The sequence below is a fragment of the Juglans microcarpa x Juglans regia genome, chromosome 5S, assembly GCF_004785595.1.
Source record: "Juglans microcarpa x Juglans regia isolate MS1-56 chromosome 5S, Jm3101_v1.0, whole genome shotgun sequence".
NCBI lineage: Eukaryota > Viridiplantae > Streptophyta > Magnoliopsida > Fagales > Juglandaceae > Juglans > Juglans microcarpa x Juglans regia.
Window position 1 is genome coordinate 9,146,830 of NC_054603.1, and position 23,342 is coordinate 9,170,171.

General features: G+C 36.1%; 2 protein-coding genes and 1 long non-coding RNA gene across 5 annotated transcripts; all 3 read right to left on the reverse strand.

Moving 5' to 3' along the window:
- Window positions 1-5,678: 5,678 nt before the first annotated feature.
- Window positions 5,679-8,296, reverse strand: LOC121268494. 3 transcript variants are annotated; one of them, XR_005941170.1, is made up of 5 exons: window positions 8,105-8,296; window positions 7,485-7,806; window positions 7,286-7,374; window positions 7,165-7,195; window positions 5,679-6,718 (listed from the first exon to the last, which is right to left on the reverse strand). It is a non-coding gene; the product is annotated as an uncharacterized LOC121268494 (long non-coding RNA). The 3 variants fall into 3 exon arrangements; XR_005941169.1 differs by having other exon boundaries at window positions 7,165-7,374; XR_005941168.1 differs by lacking the exon at window positions 5,679-6,718 and having other exon boundaries at window positions 6,948-7,374.
- Window positions 8,297-16,054: 7,758 nt separating this feature from the next.
- On the reverse strand, window positions 16,055-17,406 carry LOC121267855 (putative F-box/LRR-repeat protein 23). The gene is made up of 2 exons (XM_041171945.1): window positions 16,871-17,406; window positions 16,055-16,732 (listed from the first exon to the last, which is right to left on the reverse strand). The coding sequence occupies exons 1-2, from the start codon at window positions 17,032-17,034 to the stop codon at window positions 16,192-16,194; spliced, it is 705 nt and encodes a 234-aa protein (XP_041027879.1). The 5' UTR covers window positions 17,035-17,406; the 3' UTR covers window positions 16,055-16,191.
- A 1,972-nt stretch (window positions 17,407-19,378) lies between these two features.
- On the reverse strand, window positions 19,379-22,596 carry LOC121267853 (pentatricopeptide repeat-containing protein At4g21065-like). Its single transcript, XM_041171943.1, is given in 7 exon segments — window positions 19,379-19,981; window positions 19,984-20,016; window positions 20,019-20,393; window positions 20,396-20,846; window positions 20,849-20,899; window positions 22,041-22,154; window positions 22,156-22,596. Coding segments are annotated over 7 exon segments (1,836 nt in total). The 5' UTR covers window positions 22,411-22,596; the 3' UTR covers window positions 19,379-19,424.
- Between the last annotated feature and the right edge of the window lie 746 nt (window positions 22,597-23,342).

Here is a 23,342-nt window from a genome sequence, read left to right on the forward strand (position 1 = left end):
AGCACAGCACAACTCCTCAAACTCTCGGATCTAACCACCAAAATTCACAACACGAAACAATAAACACAAGAGAAACAAGAGGAATATGAGGATTCTCGGGGGATTTTATTTGCAGAAGCCATGGCCTATTTATAGGCCACGTATGGAGATTTGAGGCACACAGGGGGGGAACATCACTGAAGAGAAAACCGAAGTGCAAGCTGTGGAGGGATTGCGTGGCAGTGCGGGTTGCGTGGGGAAAAGGTGGATTGACAGCAGATGAAGGTTGGACAACAGCTGGACACGGGACATTCATGAAAGCTTGAGGTGGAAGGTGGTGGTGGCCGTGTGAAGCTACAGCTTGACAGCGAGCATTCGGAGTCCCTAGCCGAACGACACCGAGAAGAAAGTGGAAGATGGAGGTGGTGGCTTGCGGCTGAATTGCGTGACAAAGGCCTGAATGGCGTCGGCAGCTGCTGCATGGAGGAAGAAGAAGAAAATAGAAGAAGGAAGAAGATGAAGTAGTGTGGCGCCAAAGGAGAAAATGATAAAACCCTAAATTTCCTTGACCCAAAACGACGCCGTATTGATAAGTGAGGGGGCTGGGTTCTCACAGGCCGCACGGGCTGGGCTTCACTCACAAGGCTGGGTTGGAACCGGCTCACCAAACTCACACACCCACGACCCACAATGAAAAACACACACACACACACACGGTCCAGCAAAATAATAACAAAATAAAAACCTAGAATAAAACACACCAAAATAAATAATATAAAAAAAATAACACACTTTTAAAATAAATTATAAACACAAGATTTTATGGATCTCACGCTAGCCCTCCCCAGATTTACATTTAGCCAATGTTAAAGAAGGAAGGTTTGAAATTTGCTATTGATCACACAACGGAGCCTCACCCATCCAATGATCCCTCCAAAAAGACATGTTTCCATTTTTTTACCCACCACAAAGAGTTTTTTTGGACAAAAAGAAAACATTCCAAAATCATATGCCAAAACCGAGTTCCTTTACGAGGATCCACTAGTGAAATATGTTCCGAACCCACATATTTCGCTAAAAAGAACTGGGACCATAGAGTTTTACCTTGGAGCAAATTCCAAACAAGCTTGATATGGAGAGAATTTTGTACTTCATGAAGATTTCGAAGCCCTACACCCCCTTCAGAAACTGGCTTACACATCTCATCCCAGGAACATCATTTCAGTTCACGCTTGCCTTCTCGAATGCCCTAGAAAAAAGTACTCATAAGCCTCTTAATCTTATCCAACACTGTGTTTGGAGTGGATAAAATTGATAAGCAATGAACCGAAATACTTTGCAATACATGTTTTAGTAAAAGAAGGCAAGCACCATTAGAGAGCAATTTAGCTTTCCAACCCTCTAATCTGCTACGAATGTTATTAACTAAGTCATAAAAATGTCTTGTCAACAAACACCCTGACATAATAGGAACTCCCAAATATGTACAAGGTAATTTACCTTCAATAAAACCTGTTAGGCACAGGCGCAGGCGTCGCCTTGCCAAATTAATTTTATTTGAGAAGATAATCAAAGATTTATCCTTGTTAATAGTCTAACTAGACCAAGCTTCATAATCCTGCAATATCTGCATGATAGCTCTTAAAGAAGCTTTTCCCCCATTAGAGAATATAACAATATCATCTGCATATAATAAATGAGAAATCATAGGGGAAGCTCTTGGATGAGAAAATGGCTGTAGTTTCCCCATTGCAACCTGACACTTGATCAGTCGTGATAGAATCTCTTCCACAATAATAATCTCTTCCACAATAATAAATAAATAAGGAGAGAGAGGATCCCCCTGTCGCAAGCCACGACCACCCTTAAAAAAACCTTTAGGAATGTCATTCAGAACAATACAGTACCATGGGGTGGAAATGCATTGATTAATAAGCCTACAAACTGAAGGAGAAACCAATGGAGTCTAGAACATGAAGAAGGAAACCCCAGTCAATGCTATCATACACCTTTGCTATATCAATTTTAAGAACTACATTCCCCCCACGAGTTGATTTATTGAGACCATGAATCAATTCTTGGGTCAGACTAATATTCTCATAAATACTATGCCCTGGGATGAAAGCACCTTGTTCTAGAGAAATAATACGAGCAAGCAAAGGTGAGAAACGATTAACAAGGATTTTTTAGCATACCTTATAAAATGACTGAGTAGAGTCTAATAGGATGGAATTTATCAAAACTCCTCGGATTATCAACTTTAGGAATAAGCACTAGGTAGGAAGCAATGTAAAACCGAGGCAACTCACCACCCCTAAAAAGTTCCGCCACCGCTTCAATAACATCATTACTGACAATGTGCCAGCAGCACCTAAAGAAGCCCGAATTAAAGCCATTAGGCCCCGAGCAACTGTCCACGGGAATGGACCAATGCACATCATAAACTCATGAGACGATGAGATTTTACATAAAGCATTATTTTCCTCTTTTGTGACAATGTAATCAACCAATTCTCTTAAATCAGGAAGAATAGCATGTGGACGAGCTTCCAGGAAATTACAAAAAATAATCAACTGCACCCGCATGGATTTGTTCCAGAGAAGTAAGCATGGTCCCATCCCTAAGCGTCATTGTTTTGATTAGAAGTCGATTCTTTTTACTCACAGCACGGAAGAAGCTAGAATTCCCCTCACCCTTTTGTAACCAAGTTTGTTTTGCTTGTTGAGCCAAGCGGGTTTCTTCCATCTCCATCCAAATTGATAGCTCCAATTGGGAGGCCAATAAATTTGATTCCACGTCAGTCGAGAATCCATCTTGCAAACTAGCTTCTAGTCCCTAAATATGAGCTTCCAAACCTGCAATATGAACCTGTATCCACTCGAAAACCTGTTTATTCCAGCCCCTCAAAGCAGTTTTCATCTTCTTAAGTTTAGAAGCCAATCGAAAGAGACCCGACTCCAAAGTCTCCTCCATCCAAACTCGAGACACTACATCCATAAGACCTTCTTGCGAGACCCACATTTGTTGGAACTTAAAGGATGGATAACCATAAGCTTCTTCACTTCTCACCAAATTTATGACCATCGGGGCATGATTTTAAGTAGTACGAGGAAGATATTGAAAGCTTGCAAACTGGAAAACGTCCATGCCCATAACATTGAGCATAATACGATCAAGGCGAGCCCAACTGCGAGAGAGATCATGGTGCCCATTACACCAAGAAAGAGAGTTCCAAGAATAATTCATCTCAGTAAGGCCACAGTTATCAATACAAGTATTAAACTCATCCATGGCAGCAACCAAGCATGGGCGACCACCACATCTTTCACCATCATTCCGAATTACATTAAAGTCCCCCGTAACTATCCATGGTTCAGAACAACTTTAAGCGTCCAAGTGACTCCATAACCGGCGTCTCTTTTGGTAATTGCACTTCACATAGACAAAAGTCAAGAACACAGGTTGCAAATTTTCAATGATACGCACTATAATATGTTGTTCACTCATACTATCACAACCAGATTCACTTCATTTTTCCGTATAAGCCATAATTTCCCACCAAACTACAATCATCAAATTGAAACCGATGTCTCCACCACTGTAATCTAGCAACATTTAACATAGGTTCAGCCAAAGTAATAATTTTTGGGCAATACCTTGTGATCAACTTACGTAATTGTTTACTCGACGAACCCAATCCACGAACATTCCAATACAAATAAGAGCACATCATAAATTAAGACGAGAGGGTTTGCTCATAACCCTTGTAGAACCCCATACCTTTTTTTCTTTTTTCTTCTTAACATCACCAGTTATCAAACAAGAGTCAGAAAAATTATCCTTACACTAGACAAAGACTATAACTCATCTTTGGAATCATTATCTGAGCATACCTGCACCTTTTCTATTGGCATAATATGATCATGGATAGGTGATTTCAAAGGCTCGTTCCTCAACAAGACATCAGCTGGGCCGACTTCCTCATGCACAAGCCTTAAATTATCTTCCGTAGGCAGATCATCACACGCTTGCAAAACATTGCTTGGGGCACTACAAACATCATAGCCCATCATTCCTTTATTCCCACTCAATTCAACTGCGAAGCTGGGATTGGCATCATCAATGCATGCGACACCTGCATTCACTATTATTCACCACGGCATCATTCTGCACTATGTTTTCGTTAGCCACATGACCCAGAAGCACAACCGGCATGGTGACATCAACTTCATTTAATGGAGCAGCTAGAGTATCTATATGCATGTGTGATTCCACATGCAATGTAACAGGTACAGTATCCTCTTCCATTAAAGTTTCTGAAACCATCTTAACTCCACCATTCCAAACTTCAGTACTAGTTTTGGCTTCCTCAAAATTTTCTTCAACCACCAAGTCACAAGATTTTCGAACCCAAATCTTTTCAGTCTTCCCTCCATCCTTCAAGGTTTTAGCATCCGAATCATGTCGTTGGCTCTCCTTCTTGCATGTCTTCAAAGTATGGCCTTGAATCTTGTACTTCATACAATATGCTGGGAGTGTTTCATAGACGATATGCCTCAGTGTACTAATCCACACGCCCATCAGAGGTTCTTTAGAAATATCCATCTCAATACAAACCCTAGCCCCATCTGTACGAGAAGCACACCATGTAGGGTTATCACGTTTAAGAAACCTACCCACTGGTGCCGTGATGTTGTGAAGAAAGGATTCATGGTAGAAGTTTGGTGGAAGACCCGACATATTGATCCAAACCAGAACCCTAGCAAGTTCTATATCTTCATGAAAGTTTGTTGTCCAGTGAAAGACACGGTAGAAAGAACCATTTATATCACATGCATCCCTAGCAAAGGCTTTAAGAAAATCATCTTTCGTAGTCAATCGAATGAATACATGTCTCGGTTTACTCATGGCAAAAACAATTAGCTAAACCTTCAGAACCCACCGAGATCAAATGAACGAACATATGATGTCTAACGAGGGCCTTTGTCAAATGAACTTTAGGATTAATGAAAATTTGAACGGCAAGCAGACTGTTCTATCTTATCCTAAGAAAAAAGCACACACACACCACCCCATTTACAGACGATGGCGCACGATACAGGACTACCACTTCCGGGATCAGCTGTGGGGTTTTGGAAACCATGTCAGCAAACGAACGTTGCCGTGAGCCAGTCACCGAGACACCCAGATGAGCCTCAGAGGCTGCCATTAAGAATCTTTCTCAAACCCTAGCAGAGCAGTTTTTTTTAACATGCCACGTCAGCAAGCATGTGTCCACTTATTTTGACATTCCATATACCTTGTCTTGCTTGGTCATGCTACTTTGATTCAACCCTTTGACTTGGGTCAGTTTAGCACTTTGTTCAGTCGTACTTTGTTTATACTCATTGAAGTAGTGACTCATCTTTTCCCAAAGTAGAGCATGTTTTTGGTCTGTTCCATGGATGACATCAACGCTGGTATCCAACCATGCCGAGACAAGTAACTTGTCTTCTTCGGGGGTGAAGTTTGCACCCCTGGCTAATTTTCTTACAAAGAGAGGCTCTACTTGGGGTCTAAGTGTAGAGTCATCAAAAGTAAACCATAAGTGTGGTCAATTTGAGGGTCCTGGCTAAAGAGGTTGGTGAAATACACATGTCCATGATCTTGTGAATCCATCTCGAAGAATTATAGACACACAACAGTTAGTAGAAATGTTAGACACTTAAGAAAATATAAAGATGTGATTTTACTAACCTGCTCGGAAACCGAATGGTAACATATAGGAAATTTGGCACCCTCAAATGGCGACAACAATCAATTGCCACTGCTTATTGGCCATTCAGGTTACTATGACATGGAGGTATGTGCCAAATGTTCTGTGTCCCCACGAGAGTTTGTCATCATCACAGCTGAGAGGGTTAGAGCAAAAAAATTCAATGACATGAATGCTCTAATATAATAAAGAAAATTGAGCAACATTACTATATCACCATAACACTAAAGGAATATAATGTACAAAATCCAAACAATACTGAGTAGTATGCAAATGATTTAGACCATCAAAATAGAAATGGGTGAGCAATATATGGATTAAAACAAAATGTTCTAAAGGAACATATAAAATAATTTAACATTATTAAATCACAACGTGTCTGCCATGCTTCTTCAATTTCAAAATCCAAACAGCAGGAAATTAGCATGCAAAATGAATAAGGATTTGTCAAAACATAAATAAGAGAAGCAATATATGGATTAAAATATAAAGTTCTAATCCAATACTGAGCAACATGCAAAATGAATAAGAGCATAAAAACGTAAATGAGAAAGTGAGAAAGTAATGATCATAATAGAAAGTAATGCTAAATGGATGTGTGTCGAATAAATGAACATGCTATGAATAAATCCATGTCACTTAAGAATCAGATAGTGATAGTAAAGAAACTATTTCGATGCTAAATGAATAAGAGCATTCACATCCGCTTCCATAAAGAATGCATGATCCATGTGGCTCATAATGGTTTTTTTATTCACAGCATGCGTAAGACAGAAGCTCAATCTCGAATGGCTGCAAAACCTTAAATCCCGGTTGCCTTTTGTGAAAACTAACACAAAATACTTGGTGGCCATCCGGGTTCGGATTACCCTGCCATATCAATAGAGCCCCATTAAGAATACTTGTGAATTAACACCCCTCCCATGGAGTAATTAAAACCATCATCACAGCCTTGCATTAGACATACAATCCCAAAGAATAGGCCTAAATCAACACCAAAAGTTGCAAAGGACAAAATTAGAACTAAACACAAAGGAGAGAAGCAATATGTCTCAAATATAATGAGGCAACTTGGTTGAAGGTGCATGCATAATTATTGAGAAACAAAACAACAAAGAAAAAGAGTCTTGGAAGAAATTTATATAGCTGAAAGGTGATGATGAATGCATCAATTATTATGCAGCATCATTCACATATTAAGAAAAAAAAATAGGCAATAGATGGTGGATAATCATGGCTATAAACATCACATGAAACATTAGCATAAATTAGTCCAGATCGATCATGGTGGCTTAGGGAAACTAATATAATGAAAACAATGAAAATGATAACAATGAAAACAAAGATAGTGAAATCAATTAAAGCAATAGAGAGAGTCCATAAAGAAAGATAATGAAAACAAAGATAATGTAATCACAGATGTAACTTACTTCCTTCATGGAATGAAGTGATGTCTATTTTCTATAAAAAAAAAAAAAAGAAATCAATTATAAAAAGCAGTGTATCCTCGAATCCATAAAGAATAATGCTGAAATAGTGTATAATTCAAACCGATAAATAACCAAGCGGCTTCTTTCCACCAAGCCCCACTTTCCTCTCTGCTTTCAAGACATTACTCTTTCCCCCAAAAGAAGCACCTGCTGTAGATTTCAGAAGGTTAACCAAATGAACAACCCAAGCAATTAGTGGGGGAAAAGCAGTCATTTTATAGATAGTATAATACCATTGTAGCGAACATTGAAGTTTTGACCATGAATCAGTCTACCAAGTCGCATTGTCATTCGTAACTTTGGTGGTCCAAATTCTAGTCAATACCTAGTCAAGTATTGGAACCTATGATTGAAAAACTGCACATGTAAAAGGTGAACAAGTACTCAGTCTAACTGATTTTTCTTTCTCATGTAAAAGGAGTATAAGCCTATGAAATGAAAAGGCCAAACAGCATCCAAACCCCTCTACAACTACAAATGACTTCCCTATAACGTTCTCGAAAGGGTTTAAAGCAAAAAAACTTCCCCCAAGAGAGATCAAAACATCTTTCGCTTGCTTGTGCTAGTCTCTGAGCATCTGATCTGCTTACAAAAACCATTAAAAATTAGAAAGAAAAACTATGAGAACAAAAACTCAAATAAGCAAAAACTCAAATCACCATACTCAATCCTGAGTGCCCAAAGATTTTCGATTTTGAGTGTCTAAAGATCTAAATACATACATTCAACAAGCTGAAACTGTGCAATGTCACAGATGAAAGCCATGGCAATTCAGGATTTGGGTGTGTTCGATTTGTGCGAGAGAGAATAATAGAGTTTTGACATGGAGGAAACCGAAACAAGAAGTGCATTTGTGCAAGAGAGAATGACAGAGACTTACATGAAATCTAGCCGATGAAGGGGCCTCTGAAGATGCTGGCAAACGGTGTGAGAGAGGGCCGATCGAACGAGGGCACTCGAGACTTGAGAGAGATCTTCATGCAGGACCAACAGCAGGAAAGGAACGACTAGGTCGATTAGGGATGTCCAGGGATCCATTGTAGCAACCCTAAATCAAATCCCTAATTTAGAGATCTGGATGGGAAGGACCTTTTTAATTTTTTCCAAAATATAGAAATAACGGGAATTTAGGAACGTGGATAGAAATGTTCTAAGCCATCCAATAGATAATAACAGCACAAAAATCGCTCAATTAAAGCTCCAACTCAATCAGATGATTCAGATCCAAGACAAAAGTCTTCAAAGTCGTCATCGTCAATATAGTAGTAGTAGTCATCATAATATCCACAATCTTCCAGAAATTTTTCAGTGCTTCAAGAACGGTATGAAAGTTCATGCTCCACCAATAATGGAATATTTGCAGCAACCTCACTCCATCCCTTATCTGAAATACTGAAGCACCAGTAGTTTATAGCTAAGATCTCCTGAACTGTTAAAAATGTAATAAAAATGCATAATAAATGAGCCGCCACCACATAGAATATTATAATTTATATAAGAGAATAAAGTGTCAACTTTTACTGGATATGCATGTCATTGGGCCTATATTACTATATATTAGGTTCGATTAGGTGTCAATGCGGTCTATTTTATATATATATAGTACAAATAAAATTCAAATCTAGAATTTTCAAATCAATCCCAAAAATAACAATCGAAATAAAACATACATAATGAAATTGATAAAACTAATAAAAAATATAGAAATGCTAAACTCACCCAAACTGTGTCTCAAAGTATGTCTCGAATTTTATTTTTTTCACTTAATAATTAAGAAAATATTTTTTAATAATATTGTGAATTTTTTTTATTTTTTAAAAATATTTATGATAATTAAAAAATTAAATGAAAAAAATAATAAAAAAAATAAAAAATGAAATGTGTTTTACGAGAGACATTCATGTAATGTTACTCTAAATATTAATAATAATAATAATAATAGTACCGTTGAGTAATGTCCTTGAGGAGATTGTCGTCACAAAAGTTGCCGACTTCGATCCCCCCAACTGGCCGCAACTGAGATCGATTACGCAGCGGTAGATCTTCCTGAGGTCGTAGCACACGTACCTCGGCCATAATTCCCTAACGTGGTCCATGTTGAGGGTGTGCCACATGGATGGGTCCTTGCAGACGTTACGCCCAGTACAAGCACACCATTTGTGAGCTTGTCAAGATCTTGACGGCGTTGAGTCTTCGGAGTATCGACGACATCACATCAAGGGGAAGATCCAACCAATTCCTGTAGTACTGGTCGGAGGATTTGTCCTAAAATATCTTTGTAACATTATCCCAGTACTACATTTGAATTGTAACATTTAATGATTGGTCTACAAGTAGAGTATATCAAATAAGAGTCTTTACATCAAATAAGAGTAATGTTACATAAAGTGATCTATATCTTCAAGCCCTAAATTTTCATGGTGGTTGTCATGATAGTAATCATGATGTCCATCATCAGCTTCCGGTATTTCCTCAAATTCTTGGTGATCATTGGAATAATCAAGCTGCAAGTTTTTAATCCGTTCAGAATATTTTCTTCCAACATCCCTTTCCGGAGAGACACGACGACAATGCCGAAGTTTCAGTGTTTGAAGGTGAGGACAACCATCAAGTATGGCCTGAAAACCATTATTAGTCAGCTTATTCCCAACAAGGAGGAGGCTGACTAGTCTAGGCATGTTCTCTACAATAGCAACTGCTGAAAGATCACACTCCTGATCTCCCAAATCAACCTCCCTTCTCAATTTGAGTGACTTCAAATGGGGACAACTGCGGCCAACAACTTCCAGAAAGTTTTCTGTCCATGAGCAGTATGAAAGTTCAAGCTCTTCCAATAATGGAATATTTGCAGCTGCCTCACTGAACCCCTTATACGAAATTTCACACCATGAAAGTCCAAGGTATCTGAGCTAGCTTGAACTGTGAAAAATGCCATGAAATTAGGTTAAAACAAATGAGCCCCACCACATGGAATGTGAACTGAATCTGAGAACAAAGTCTGATCAAAGCAGCTTCCTCCATGCATGCATATGCATGTCATTGGCGTCTATATTTCTACGAGGGTTGCGTTGCAAGCCAAATCATTCGCCAATTTTATTCATCCTGCACGCCGCACAAAGTAGCTTCCTCCATGCATGCATTTGAAGCCATGCATCAACCCAAGCAGTTGTCACTTACGGATTACAGAGAACTATGAGGCTATGACAAGTAGGCCGAGCGGGATCAGACCGGAGGGAAGAACAAGCAGCTAACTTCCCCATTAACCAAACGCAAACAATCACATAAGCCTCTTGAAGGTTTAAAATTCCATGATTAATTTGAACATGATGTGGAAAACTCTAAACAGCCTCAAGACTCTTTCCGATTACATTATATAATTAAAAACGCCATAACATCAGAGCACACCATGCAAAATTAAACCAGAAAATGAAAAATATGTATTTAGAGTAGTTTTGGCAGGATGCAGGTGTGATGATTGCTTTTACGCCTTCCAATTATACGCCATCGTTTTATGATTCTACTACCTGTTAGTGATGTACTTAAGGAGCTTGTCGGTACAAAAGCAGCCGACTTTGATCCCCACCAGCTGGCCACAACTGAGATCGACGGCTTGGCGACACATATCCTCGAGGTCGTAGGTATATGTAAAGAACCAAGCGGCTTCTTTCCACCAAGCCCCACTTTCCTCTCTGCTTTCAAGACATTACTCTTTCCCGCAATAGAAGCACATGCCGTAGATTTCAGAAGGTTAACCAAATGAACAACCCAAGCAATTAGTGGGAGAAAAGCAGTCATTTTATAGATAGCATAATACCATTGTAGCGAACATTGAAGTTCTGACCATGAATCAGTCTACCAAGTCGCATTGTCATTCGTAACTTTAGTGGTCCAAATTCTAGTCAATACCTAGTCAAGTATTGGAACCTATGATTGAAAAACTGCACATGTAAAAGGTGAACAAGTACTCAGTGATTACAAAATCATTAAAAAATACTTCCATAACCATTAAGTAAAAAATAAATAAAAAAAAAAAAGTAAATCGGTAAAAAAAAATCAATGGAGATTATAGGTGGGAGTTGAGTTTTATTTTTTTATTTTTTTATTTTTTTATTATCTATTTGTAAAAGGACCCCAAATTAAGTTTCTATTTTTCGCTATTTACTCATTGAGTTTGCTTATTTTTTTAATTATTTCATTTCATTTATCAATGCCGTTGAATCTTTTACGGTAAAGACAACAGTACTTTGGCATTGATGCCACATGACAACCAATCAAAAGTAGATGTATGGCACTCTTTAATCAAATAACGGTATATCTAAATTTAAACTGGATTGTTAAGAACACTTGTGCTTTTTATATGTGATGACGTGATATACCAATATTAATTAAGGTTATGGTCTATTAAAACAAGATACTATTTTTAGCTAAAATATATGAATACAATGAAATTGATTGCTTGATCATGAACGTCTAACAATTTTTTTTTTATTTTTTTTTTCTTTTAAATGAGCAAATTGCTTGGAGTTTACAAGGAGTCTCCTTGGAGTGCACTAACAAATGCTTTCATTAAAGTGCTTGCGGTAGTTTAAAGAAAAAAAAAAGTAAAAGGAAAAAAAAAAAAAAGAAGTAACGAATCAATGGTGCTTGCATGCCCTTCTTTCTTCACAAAGTTAAAGAGGGACTGCGTTAAGCGACTTATATGGCTACATCCGAATTACTACAAACATCCTGATAAAATATTCTTTAATCATTACTTATCAAAAAAAACAAAAATATTCTTTAATCATTAAAAGGAAATTTACAAAAAAAAAAAAAAATCGTATATTTATATGATTTGATCTGATGTATCGAATTGTAAATTACTTCTTTTATAAAATAAATTAACTTATCACATAAAATTTTTATAAAAGATATTTACTTTTACTGTTTTCGTGTTCGCATTTAGAGAATGAGAAACACGACAAAATATGTAAACCGAAAACATCGTACCAGAAAAAAAAAAAAAAAAAAAAGGAAAAAAAAAAGAGGAAAATGATATTGCATGTCGGTGACTTTTCTGGTGCTATAATTTTGGTGGGTGTAGCAACGTCCTTTTATTTGTAAAGAAAAATGCTGTGTCTCAAGGATGTGAGACATACGCAACATGGCATAACATTCTGCCAGAAAGGAATTTGTACTTTTAAATTTATATTTAGCACTATTACTTTGATATGTAATGGAGCAAACCCACTTGAAAGCTTTTAATCAACTCAGAATCTCATATGCTTAATCAAACAAAACAAACAAAACTTTCAGCTAACGTGGCCCTTAGAAAAAAAAAAAAAAATTAGGAAGTCCGCAACCCAAACATATCATTACAGATTAAACAAACAGAGCTTCAGTGCTTCACTATTGAATGTTGACGTTAGACAAATAAAGATCCACAAGAAAAATTATAGTCGAAGCAGAGAGATATGAGAGCCGACTGCGTGAGAAATGGGAGGGTTGCATGAGATGCTGAGAGAGTGAGGAAGAGAGGTGAGGCCGGGAAAGTTGGATGCAGAGAGGCCGTGAGAGGGTAGAGATGGAGGCCATGACTCGTAGAGAGGCGGAGAGTGAGGAAGAGAGGGGCGCCGTCGGAGGAACTGAAGGATGCGACAGAGGCTGTTAGCCTGTCATGTGCGGCGCAGTTCTTAGAGAGGGGGGGATCTAGGGTTTCTAAGGAAGGGGGTGGGAAACTGAAAGACAAAGTAAAACTCGGGGGAGAGGGGGAGGGGGGATGGGTTTGGGGGGAACGACGCTGTTTCTTAGAGTAATTTAATACCATATAATATATATATATATATATATAGTTATATATATTTTGTTATAGTGAATTAACCTATTAAAAAAATTGTTATAAACTTATAGTGATTTAATATAACTATATTAGTTTAGTATTAGTTAATAGTTATAGTGATTAACTATAGATTAGTATAAGTATAACTATAGTCTATATTAGACTATTAGTATAGCTATATATTAATATTAGTTATATATTAGTGTAGCTATATAATATATTAGACTATATAATAGTATTAATATTAGACTATTAGTATTAGTATATATATTAGTATTAGTTATATATTAGTTATAGCTATATAATATATTAGACTATATAATAGTATTAATATTAGACTTTTAGTATAAATATATATTAGTATTAGTTATAGTGATATAGTATAATTATATTAGTATAACTATAACTATAGGCTATATTAGACTATTAGTCTTAGTATATATATTAGTATTAGTTATAACTATATAATATATTAGACTATATAATAGTATTAATATTAGGTATTAGCAATTTAGCATAGCTAATTAGCTAAATATTGGTATGGTATTAGTTATAGTGATTTAGACTATATATTAGTATTTGTTAATTTTTATAGTGAATTTAATTTATTATAACTATATTATTGATAGTATTATAGTGATAGTTTTAGTATAGTAATTTATTATTTAGTATGGTGATTTATATACTAATTTATACATAAACTTAAAGTATATTACTAATAGTAATATAGTATTGGACTCTAATATTATTATAAATATTAGTATTAGACTATTTGTTATAGTGATTAGAATAACTATATATTAGTATTTATTAATTATTATAGTGAGTTTAATTATATTAGTATAACTATAACTATAGTCTATATTATATATTAGTATTAGTTATAAACTTATAGTGATTTAGTATAACTATATTACTATAAATATAACTATAGTTTATATTATATATTAGTATTAGTTATAAACTTATATATTAGTATAACTATATAATATATTAGATTATATATAATATATATTTTTATGTTTAAAGCATATGATCAATTAAATTTTTATCTTTAAGATTAAACTTTTATTTTATAAATTATATAACATTATCTTAAATATAATTATATTAATAACATATGATCAAACAAATTATCTTATATATTTTGTATAATATTAATTTTGTATAAAATAATAAAATTCATATATAAAATATTAATTTATATATATTTCTCCAACCGGTCCGGTCCGGTCTGGAAAAGTGTAAAACCGAAACCGGATCGGTTTCGGCCGGTTTTTCTAATACATAAACCGGTCCCGAATCGGACCAGTTTAAAATCGAAAAAACAGGTATGGTCCGGTCTAATTCGGTTCGGACCGGTTTTTAGGTGTAAATTTACACTCTAGTCACATCAAGGGGAAGATCCAGCCAATTCCTATACCGGTCAGCTGGTTGAGGAGGAGGAGAGTCCATTGCTGAGAGGTTTTGCTTTCGGGAAAAGTTGGTGGGGTTTTACCCTGAAGCGATGTATAAGGAGAGGGAGTCATGTTACTTAATAGAAAGAAAGTTCCTTCTTGGAGGGAAATATGGAAATTAACGAAAAATAAAAACCAGCATTGTCGATTAAGTTTCGAATTCCATCATTTTAAATATCATGTGTTAATTCATTGGATTTAGTGGTGGTTTTGATTTATTAATTTACCCATACAAATTTATAAAAAAAAATCAAAACCACCATTGACGATTAAGTTTCTCGCGACTCAACCAATCAAATCGAATAAATTTATAAATTTATAATTTATATACTTTTATCCCAAATAATTAAATCGAATTATTTAGCTCTAGACCCGGTAAGATTATATTGGAATTTGTTCATCTAGTACTTCGTGGCGAATGAAATTTATAAACGGTGCTGTACTTTACAAAAATCACAAGCATTAATTGCTGCAATATGGCGATCTCTCATTCTTATATTTTTATTATCAATACTATTTTTTTATCTTTTTGTTTTGTCATTCTAATTAATTACATTTATTGCGGTGACATGTATTGGAATGTGAAGAAGTTCAATATCTCGTTCGTGGCCAATCAAATTCAATGACGAGGCTGTTTAGTGTTTACAAAAAAAATTATATATAAGCACGGCTGCATGGCAATCTCTTTTTCTTATATTTTTGTCATGATCAATGCTATTTTTAATATTTAATTTTTTTTAAAAAAATGTTAAATATACTTAAAAAAAATTTACAAAAAATTTACTTCTTCATATCTGATCAGTTATAGATATGCGTAATCACACTTGTTGTTGAGGTCACACATTTTAAATGGCGGGTCATGTATTAATAAGTGGTTGATATATATATATAATAGTCCGACTAAGAATGACAAAATCAAAAATGAAATTAGTTTTCCTTCCTCCTCTGAATTAATATATTCGAGATTAGATAAATACTTACATATCATTGATTAGTCTTAAAAAATCTTTGTAACATTATCCCATGACATGTTAAGAAGATCAAATTACAACATTTCAATTGCAGTATGATATTCTTCGAAATATAAACTATATATATATATATATATATATATATTTAACTTTTTAACGAAAAATCAAAGCCACGATTGACGATTAATTAGTTTCTTCCAACATTTTAAACATCGGTTCGTACGTTGGATTTAGTGCCATTTCAAGAAATAAATTTGTATCAGTACGTTAATATATAATTACCAATAAAGCAATCAACGAAACCACGTTGGGGTATATATAGCGCCAAGCATGCATGCATCATGCTCTCGCGGCTAATTAATATATACCAACATATCATGATTGATTAGTCGTAAAAACATCTTTGTAACATTATCCCACAATATTTCATGAATTGCAACAATAAATCATGATTGATCTACAAGTAAAGCAAATCAACTCATCTCCAATCATTTATTTCCATATGTAAAAGGGATGCAATGGTACGAAGCATTACTCATGATATAAAGCATTCTCTTAGTAATATCAATAACAAGCTAAAAACATTACCGGTAGCCAATAGTTAATTAATAGCAGCACAAAGCTGACTCAAAAATCAAGAAATTACGGCACACGTTCGTACGTACAAGCGACTAATTTAAAACAAATGCATATATTACGCAAAGAAATTCATGAGTACTACTCAATCATCTATATATTCAAGCCCAAAATTGTCATAGTCGTTGTCATAGTCGTAATCATAATATCCACTATCTTCCAGTATTTTCTCAAATTCTTGGTCACTAAAATAGTGAAACTGCAAGTTTTTTATCCGTTCAGAACATTTTCTTCCGAAATCCCCTTCCATAAAGACATGGCGACAACGCCAAAGTTCCAGTGATTGAAGGTCAGGACAACCATCAAGTATGGCCTGCAAACCATCATTAGTCAACTTATTCCCAACAAGGAGGAGGCTGACTAATCCAGGCATGTTCTCTGCAATAGCAACAGCCGAAAGATCACACCCTGTGAAAGGATTATCTCCCCAATAAACCTCACTTCTCAATTTGAGTGATTTCAAATGGGGACAACTGCGGCCAACAGCTTCTAGAAAATTTTGTGTCGTTGAACAGTATGAAAGTTCAAGCTCCTCCAATAATGGAATATTTGCAGCTGCCTCACTAAATCCCTTATCCGAAATTTTCCAGCACCTTAAAAGTCCAAGATATCTGAGCTCACTTGAACTGTGAAAAATTAAATGCAGTAAAATTAGGGCAAAACAAATGAGTCCCCACCAAATCAAGGCCAAACAACAATATTGGAAAATAACATAAGAATTAAAATATACATGAAGATCAAAAAGATTAAAAAAAATATACTACCTCCCAGTGATGTACTTTAGGAGATTATCGGTGCAAAAGCTGCCGACTTTGATCCCCACCAACTGGCCACAACTGAGATCGACGGCGTGGCGACACATATCTTCGAGGTCATAGGGCATGTCCCATGAGTCTTGGATGTAGCCCATGTTGAGGGTGCGCCACATGGAGGGGCCCTTGCAGATGTTACGCCAGAGCAAGCACACTTTTTGCGCACTGGTTAGGATCTCGATGACGCTAAGCCTCTTGAGGATAGACTCCGTCACTTCCTAGGGCAGATCCAACCAATTCCTGTACTGCTCCGTGGGTAGATGAGGGGGGGTGGAGGTGGAGGTGGCGGTGGCGGTGGCACTGGAGGTGGAGGTGGAGAGTCCATTATTAATGTGAGAGGTTTTTCTTTCTGAGAAAGTTGGTGTGGTTTTACCTTAAGTGATATGTAGGGGGAGCCTGCTGCAGGGAGCTGGGAGTGTTGTTTAAATCGAAATAAAAAGAAAAATCCTCCTCAAAGAGATCTAGCTAGTTTAGATCTTGACAGTAGTACTTTATTTTATATATATATATATATATATATATATATATATATATATATATTAACAATTTTATTTTTCGTTTGGTAAAGTATCAATAATTTTCAAGAACAGGAGTTGGCTGATAATTATCACATAAAATAAAGTGGGATAAAGGTAAAGAGTATGCCATGTTCCGTATGTCTCACATAAATAATTCCATCGATCGAGGAAAATCGGCTATTTCAAAAAATAAAAATAAAAATAAATAAAGGTAGAACATGTGTAAAAGCACGACATTGCCATCCAAATTCCAAACGACGATGCTAAGGAAAGAAAAAGGTATCAGATAGTTTGTGTTTTGAGCTATGGGAAAGGACACTGCAACATGATACACCCACCGCCATTTTCCCTTTTCTTTTATTTTGCTTTTTTTTTTTTTTATGCATTGTTTTAATTCGTTTTAATATTTAAAAAAAAAATTCACAATATCATTAAAATAATTTTTACTTTAACATTAAAAAAAAAAAAAAAAAAAACCTCATTCTTGAGACAGCATTTTTCTTTGCAAAATACATTGCTACCCCCACCATTGATGTAGCACGAGAAAAGTCACAACAACATCATTTTCCCTTTCTTTTTTTTTTTTTGGGCTGGTATGATGTTTTCCCTTTACATATTTTGTCGTGTTTCTGTTTTCTCTAAATGCGAACACGAAAACAGTAAAAGTAAAAACCTCCAATAAAAGATGTCTCAATGGTGCATCGGGATTTTATAAAAATAAATTAATGAATTGATCATATAATTTTATGTAATAAGTTAGATATATTTTATAATAAAAATAATTAACAATCAGATATATTAAATCAAACCTAAGTTTATTTTTTTTATAAATTTCCTTTTATGATTAAAGCATGATTTCTTAAATTGTTTGTAGTACTTCGGTTGTGGTCAATAATTACAACCTTTTAATGAATAACAATAAGGTCCCATTTGAGTATAAAATCGATTTTATCTCATTTCATCTCATTATTATAATTTTTTTAAATTTTTACACAAAATATAATAAACAATTAAATTTTTTTAAATTTTAAAACAATAACAATATTAAAAAATAATATTCTGACAGTAATTTATTCGACTTTCAATTTTTATCTAAAATCATCTCATCTTATTTCACTATTCAAACAGAACCTAAATTGCTCAGCGCAATCCCTCTTTTAACTTTGCTAAGAAAGAAGGGCAAGAACATTTGATCCATTACTCTTTTTCTTTTTTCTATTTTTCTTTTTTTTTGTCTTTTTACTTTTTTTTTTCCTTTTAAACTACCGCAAGCACTTTAATGAAAGCATTTGTTAGCTAGTGCACTCCAAGGAGACTCCTTGTGCCTCTACTTTCAGTTTAGTGCAATTTGCTCATAAAAAAAATATATTTTATGATCAAGTAATCAATTTCATTGTTTTAATATATTTTAGCTAAAAATAGAATTTTGTTTTTATAGACCATAACCTTAATTGTTTTTATAGACCATAACCTTAATATATATTGGCATATCACGTCATCACATATAAAAAGTACACGTGTTCTTAACGATCCAGTTTAAGTTTAGGAATACGTTATTGGATTAAATAATGATGCGGATAGATGAAAGAAACAAAATAGTACGTGATCAATACGACATAAAATTGGGGGACTAATCTTTGACTTATCCATTGGTGATCTGGCATGCGTACTCGTCGTTGAAAATCAAGGTGAATGTATTACAAAAGAGAAATACTTTAATTATAAAAAAATTATATAAAAATAAATTTATAAATTAACATAACTTGATGCAGTATGTCAGATTATAAAATTATTTTTATTATAAAGTAAATCTAATGGATCACGTAAAGTCACGTCAGTTTGTGAATTTATTTTTGTGTAATCTCATGAGCACAAGCATGCATGCAAGGAGGCATCGACTATCATCCGACTTGCTCCAATGTTGGCATGCATCCCGCAAACATTGCTGTACTAGCTTCACCCGATCTTTCACATGAATTGACCAATAGTTACCAATAATCCTGACAAGAACAAGAACCATTTCTGAAATGGTGAAACCGACTACAGTCCCTCACAACAATCTCTCGCTTGAAAACCTTGGATATGAATTTGATAGCCAAATGGCAATCTGCACAAGCTCTCAAATTCTTTACAACTCTAATTGGGGTCCCCGGTGCTGTATTGATGAGCATAAAAGCTATTGCAATTTTCTCGCTATGATACGACAAAGCATTTTCCTTTTCCTCCTCCTCTATGTCTGCAAGCACATTTGCTGTGTGAGGCACATAACCTTCCAATTTCAACAACTTTGTGATCTCAGCAAGCATTGCGTATATATCCTCACTTTGAGGTTGAGATCTATCACCCATTGTAAATTCATAAACCTTATTTCCTAACTCAACAAGGCTATATCCAGGAGTTTTCCTCACCCCTTCTGTAAGCATTGTCCTCTTCAACTTTTGCACATCTGACCAATGACGCTGTGCTGCATAAAGGTTTGAGAGGAGTACATAATCCCCCCTATACCCAGGCTCTAATTCTAGGAGCTGGGCTCTTGCAACCTCCCAAGAGCCAAATGTCCATGAATCGTGCATGCTCCAACAAGGTCCTCCAAATAACGGCATTGGGCTGCAATGGCATGTTTTGAATATATTCATATGCTTCTTTCACCTTGCCTGACCTACCCAACAAATCAACCATGCAGCCGTAGTGCTCTATCCTAGGCACAAGGCCATATTCCTTTTTCATCCTCTCAAAATAATTAAACCCCTCATCCACCATTCCACAATGACTACAAGCATAAAGGACCCCAACAAAAGTTACTGCAGTTGGCACAAACCCCTCTCTTTCCAAATCCTTGAAAAGATCAAGTGCTTCCTTACCAAACCCATTAACAGCCAACCCAACTATCAAAGATGTCCAAGAAACCACATTCCTTTCCTTCATCTCATCAAATATTTTTTGCGCATCTCTAATACTCCAAGCTTTGCATAGAGGTCCAAGAGGGAATTATTAGCATGCAAGTTGGCACTCAAACCAACTTTAAACATATACACGTGGGCCCTCCTCCCCAATGCCAAAGCTCCAAGCTCAGCACAAGCAGACAATAAACTCACCATAGTGAATCCATCCGGCTGAACACCCTCGAAACCCATTTCCCTGAAAAGGGTCAGAGCCTCATTGGGCATCCCATTAAGAGCATACCCATTAATGACAGAATTCCAAGCCACAAGATCTTTTTCAGGCGTTAACTCAAACATCCTGTGTGCACACTCGGCATGCCCACAAGAAGCGTACATATGAACCAATGAGTTCTGAACAAAAACCAACGACTCAAACCCATTTTTTACAGCAATGGAATATATCTTTTCTCCCTCTCTAACAGCAGTCAACTTAGCTACAGCCTTCAGAAGAAAAGGGTATGTGTGTGTCAGGTTCTATATATGGAGGACATATGCATTTGATAGTACAGTTCAACCGCTGGCTGTAATATACTTGTAATATAATATAGAAATAAGGGAAATATGGATTGTAATAGATCAATAGTAGCAATACTTTCTTCCAGGGAAAGCGCCTCCACAGGAACAGTGAACAGTAGAAATATTCCAGAGATAGTTCAAGTCTCGTACAATGACCTCATATACTGTAGCATGTAAATTACTCTAAGGTCCCTAATTAACTGGGCCGCAGGCCCTTACAATATTAAACTAGATAATTGACAGAATATAACATAGTATGGCCCGTAAATAAGCCCATGACTCTTCCGTATGATTAAGCCCAACAGGCCTCTTCACTACCCGGTCCATCAGCCTTCATTCTCTATGGTAACCCACGACCAAAAGGACAACACTTAGGCACTTAGGGTTTCTTGTTTCCAATTCACTTCCAAAGTCCTTCAGTCCCTTCGTGTGTCTCTTCTCTTCCAGCCGTCGTATCACAACTCCCCTCTCCTTCAAAAAACCTTATCCACAAGGTGGGGAAAGTCTTCATAGAGCTGGTGGCGCATCTCCCACGACGCCTCTTCTGTGGACTGACCTTGCCACCGAACCAATACTTCAACTAAAGGTTTGTTCTTTACCTTTTTAAGCCTTCGATTCAGCACCTCTTCGGGTTCAACCTTGGTGATTCCTTTGTTATCTACAGGCGGGAACATGGCTCTAATACCACTTGTAATATACTTGTAATATAATATGGAAATAGGGGAAATATGGATTGTAATAGATCAACAATAGCAATACTTTTTTCGAGGGAAAGCGCATCCACAGGAATAGTGAACATGGTAGAAATATTCTAAAGATAGGTCAAGTCTCGTACAGTGACCTCATATACTGTAGCATATAAATTACTCTAAGGTCCCTAATTAACTGGGCCGCAGGCCCTTACAATATTAAACTAGATAATTGACAGAATATAACATAGTATGGCCCGTAAATGAGCCCATGACTCTTCCGTATGATTAAGCCTAACAGGCCTCTTCACTACCCGGTCCATCAGCCTTCATTCTCTACGGTAACCCACGACCAAAAGGACAACACTTAGGCACTTTGGGTTTCTTGTTTCCAGTTCACTTCCAAAGTCCTTCAGTCCCTTCGTGCATCTCTTCTCTTCCAGCCGTCGTATCACACTGGCCTTGGGTTTGCACTCTCAGCATAGCCTTTAATCATGGTATTCCGTGTGAAAATGTTGGGACCCTGGAGTTTCGAAAATATATGCTGGGCATAAGACATGGGAGATGAGAGGGCCGGAGAAAATGGTGAATATGAGGTGCTTGCCCATGTCTGGGTTGGATGGTGGGACGCCATGTCTGATCGAGAAGGCATGGATTTGCTTGAGTCTGAATATGGAGGAGGTACATAACTGCAAGAGATTAATGCATTTCTTGAGAAAGTGTGGCACAAGATTTTCTGGGCAAGTTGGTCTCGGCTTTGAGAAGTTGTTGCTTAGGTTGTGAGGTAAGGTTGGTTCTAAAGAATGCAAGCGGACCAATGCAGGCATGCCTCGAGTGCATCAGATTATGTTTGCATGCATGAAAAATGGTAGCTTTTCAAGTTTCAGGTGTTCTTAGTTATAGACTTCGGTAAGCCATTTTACCTACTTGAAGATAGTAAATTCTTGAGAAACCAGAATTTGACAACTTAGGGTTTAGACGGGATTCAAACGAGAGGGTATAAATAGGAGCGGCTGCTCCGGTTCTCACGCCGATGGAATTCGTGTGTAAAAACAATGACTTTTGATATCGAGCTGGAGCAAACTAGAACAGGTCCAATGGGCTCAGCAGACCTAATCAAAGCCCAAGAAGCCCTTGGTTTTGGAAAAAGTCCCAAGTGAGATAAACCTAGCCCAAGGAAAGACTGAGAAGACAGGAGGAATAGAGAGGCATGTAGACGAGACTGCGCATGAAGTTGATTTGGGAAGCTAGAAAAGGTAGGAATGTAACGTGTAAACGAGTCGAATTCGAGTGAGTAGGGGATGATTAGGCATAGTTTGGTTATACAAATCAAATCATCTTATCTCATTTTATATAATCATTATAATTTTTTCAAACTTACACACAAAATATAATAAACAATTCAACTTTTCTAAATTTCAAAATAAATGTTATATTAAAAAATTATATTATAACAATATTTTATTTAACTTTTAACTTTTATCTCATTTCTTCTTATCTCATCTATATAACAAAACGAGACAAGCCTTACTTGTTTAAATTTTATTTGAATATGTTTCAAACTCGATCTTTTCTTCGAGTTACATTTTCACGTTCACTAGCAACTCTTTATTATTCAAGCTTGCTCATGCTCAACTTTATCTTGATAACATAGTTTATTTATTTGAGTAATATTACTCATCACAATATATAAGTTTTTACCACTATATTCCTATCATCTCATGATGTAGTATGAAATGATTGAGAAGTATTATTTGTT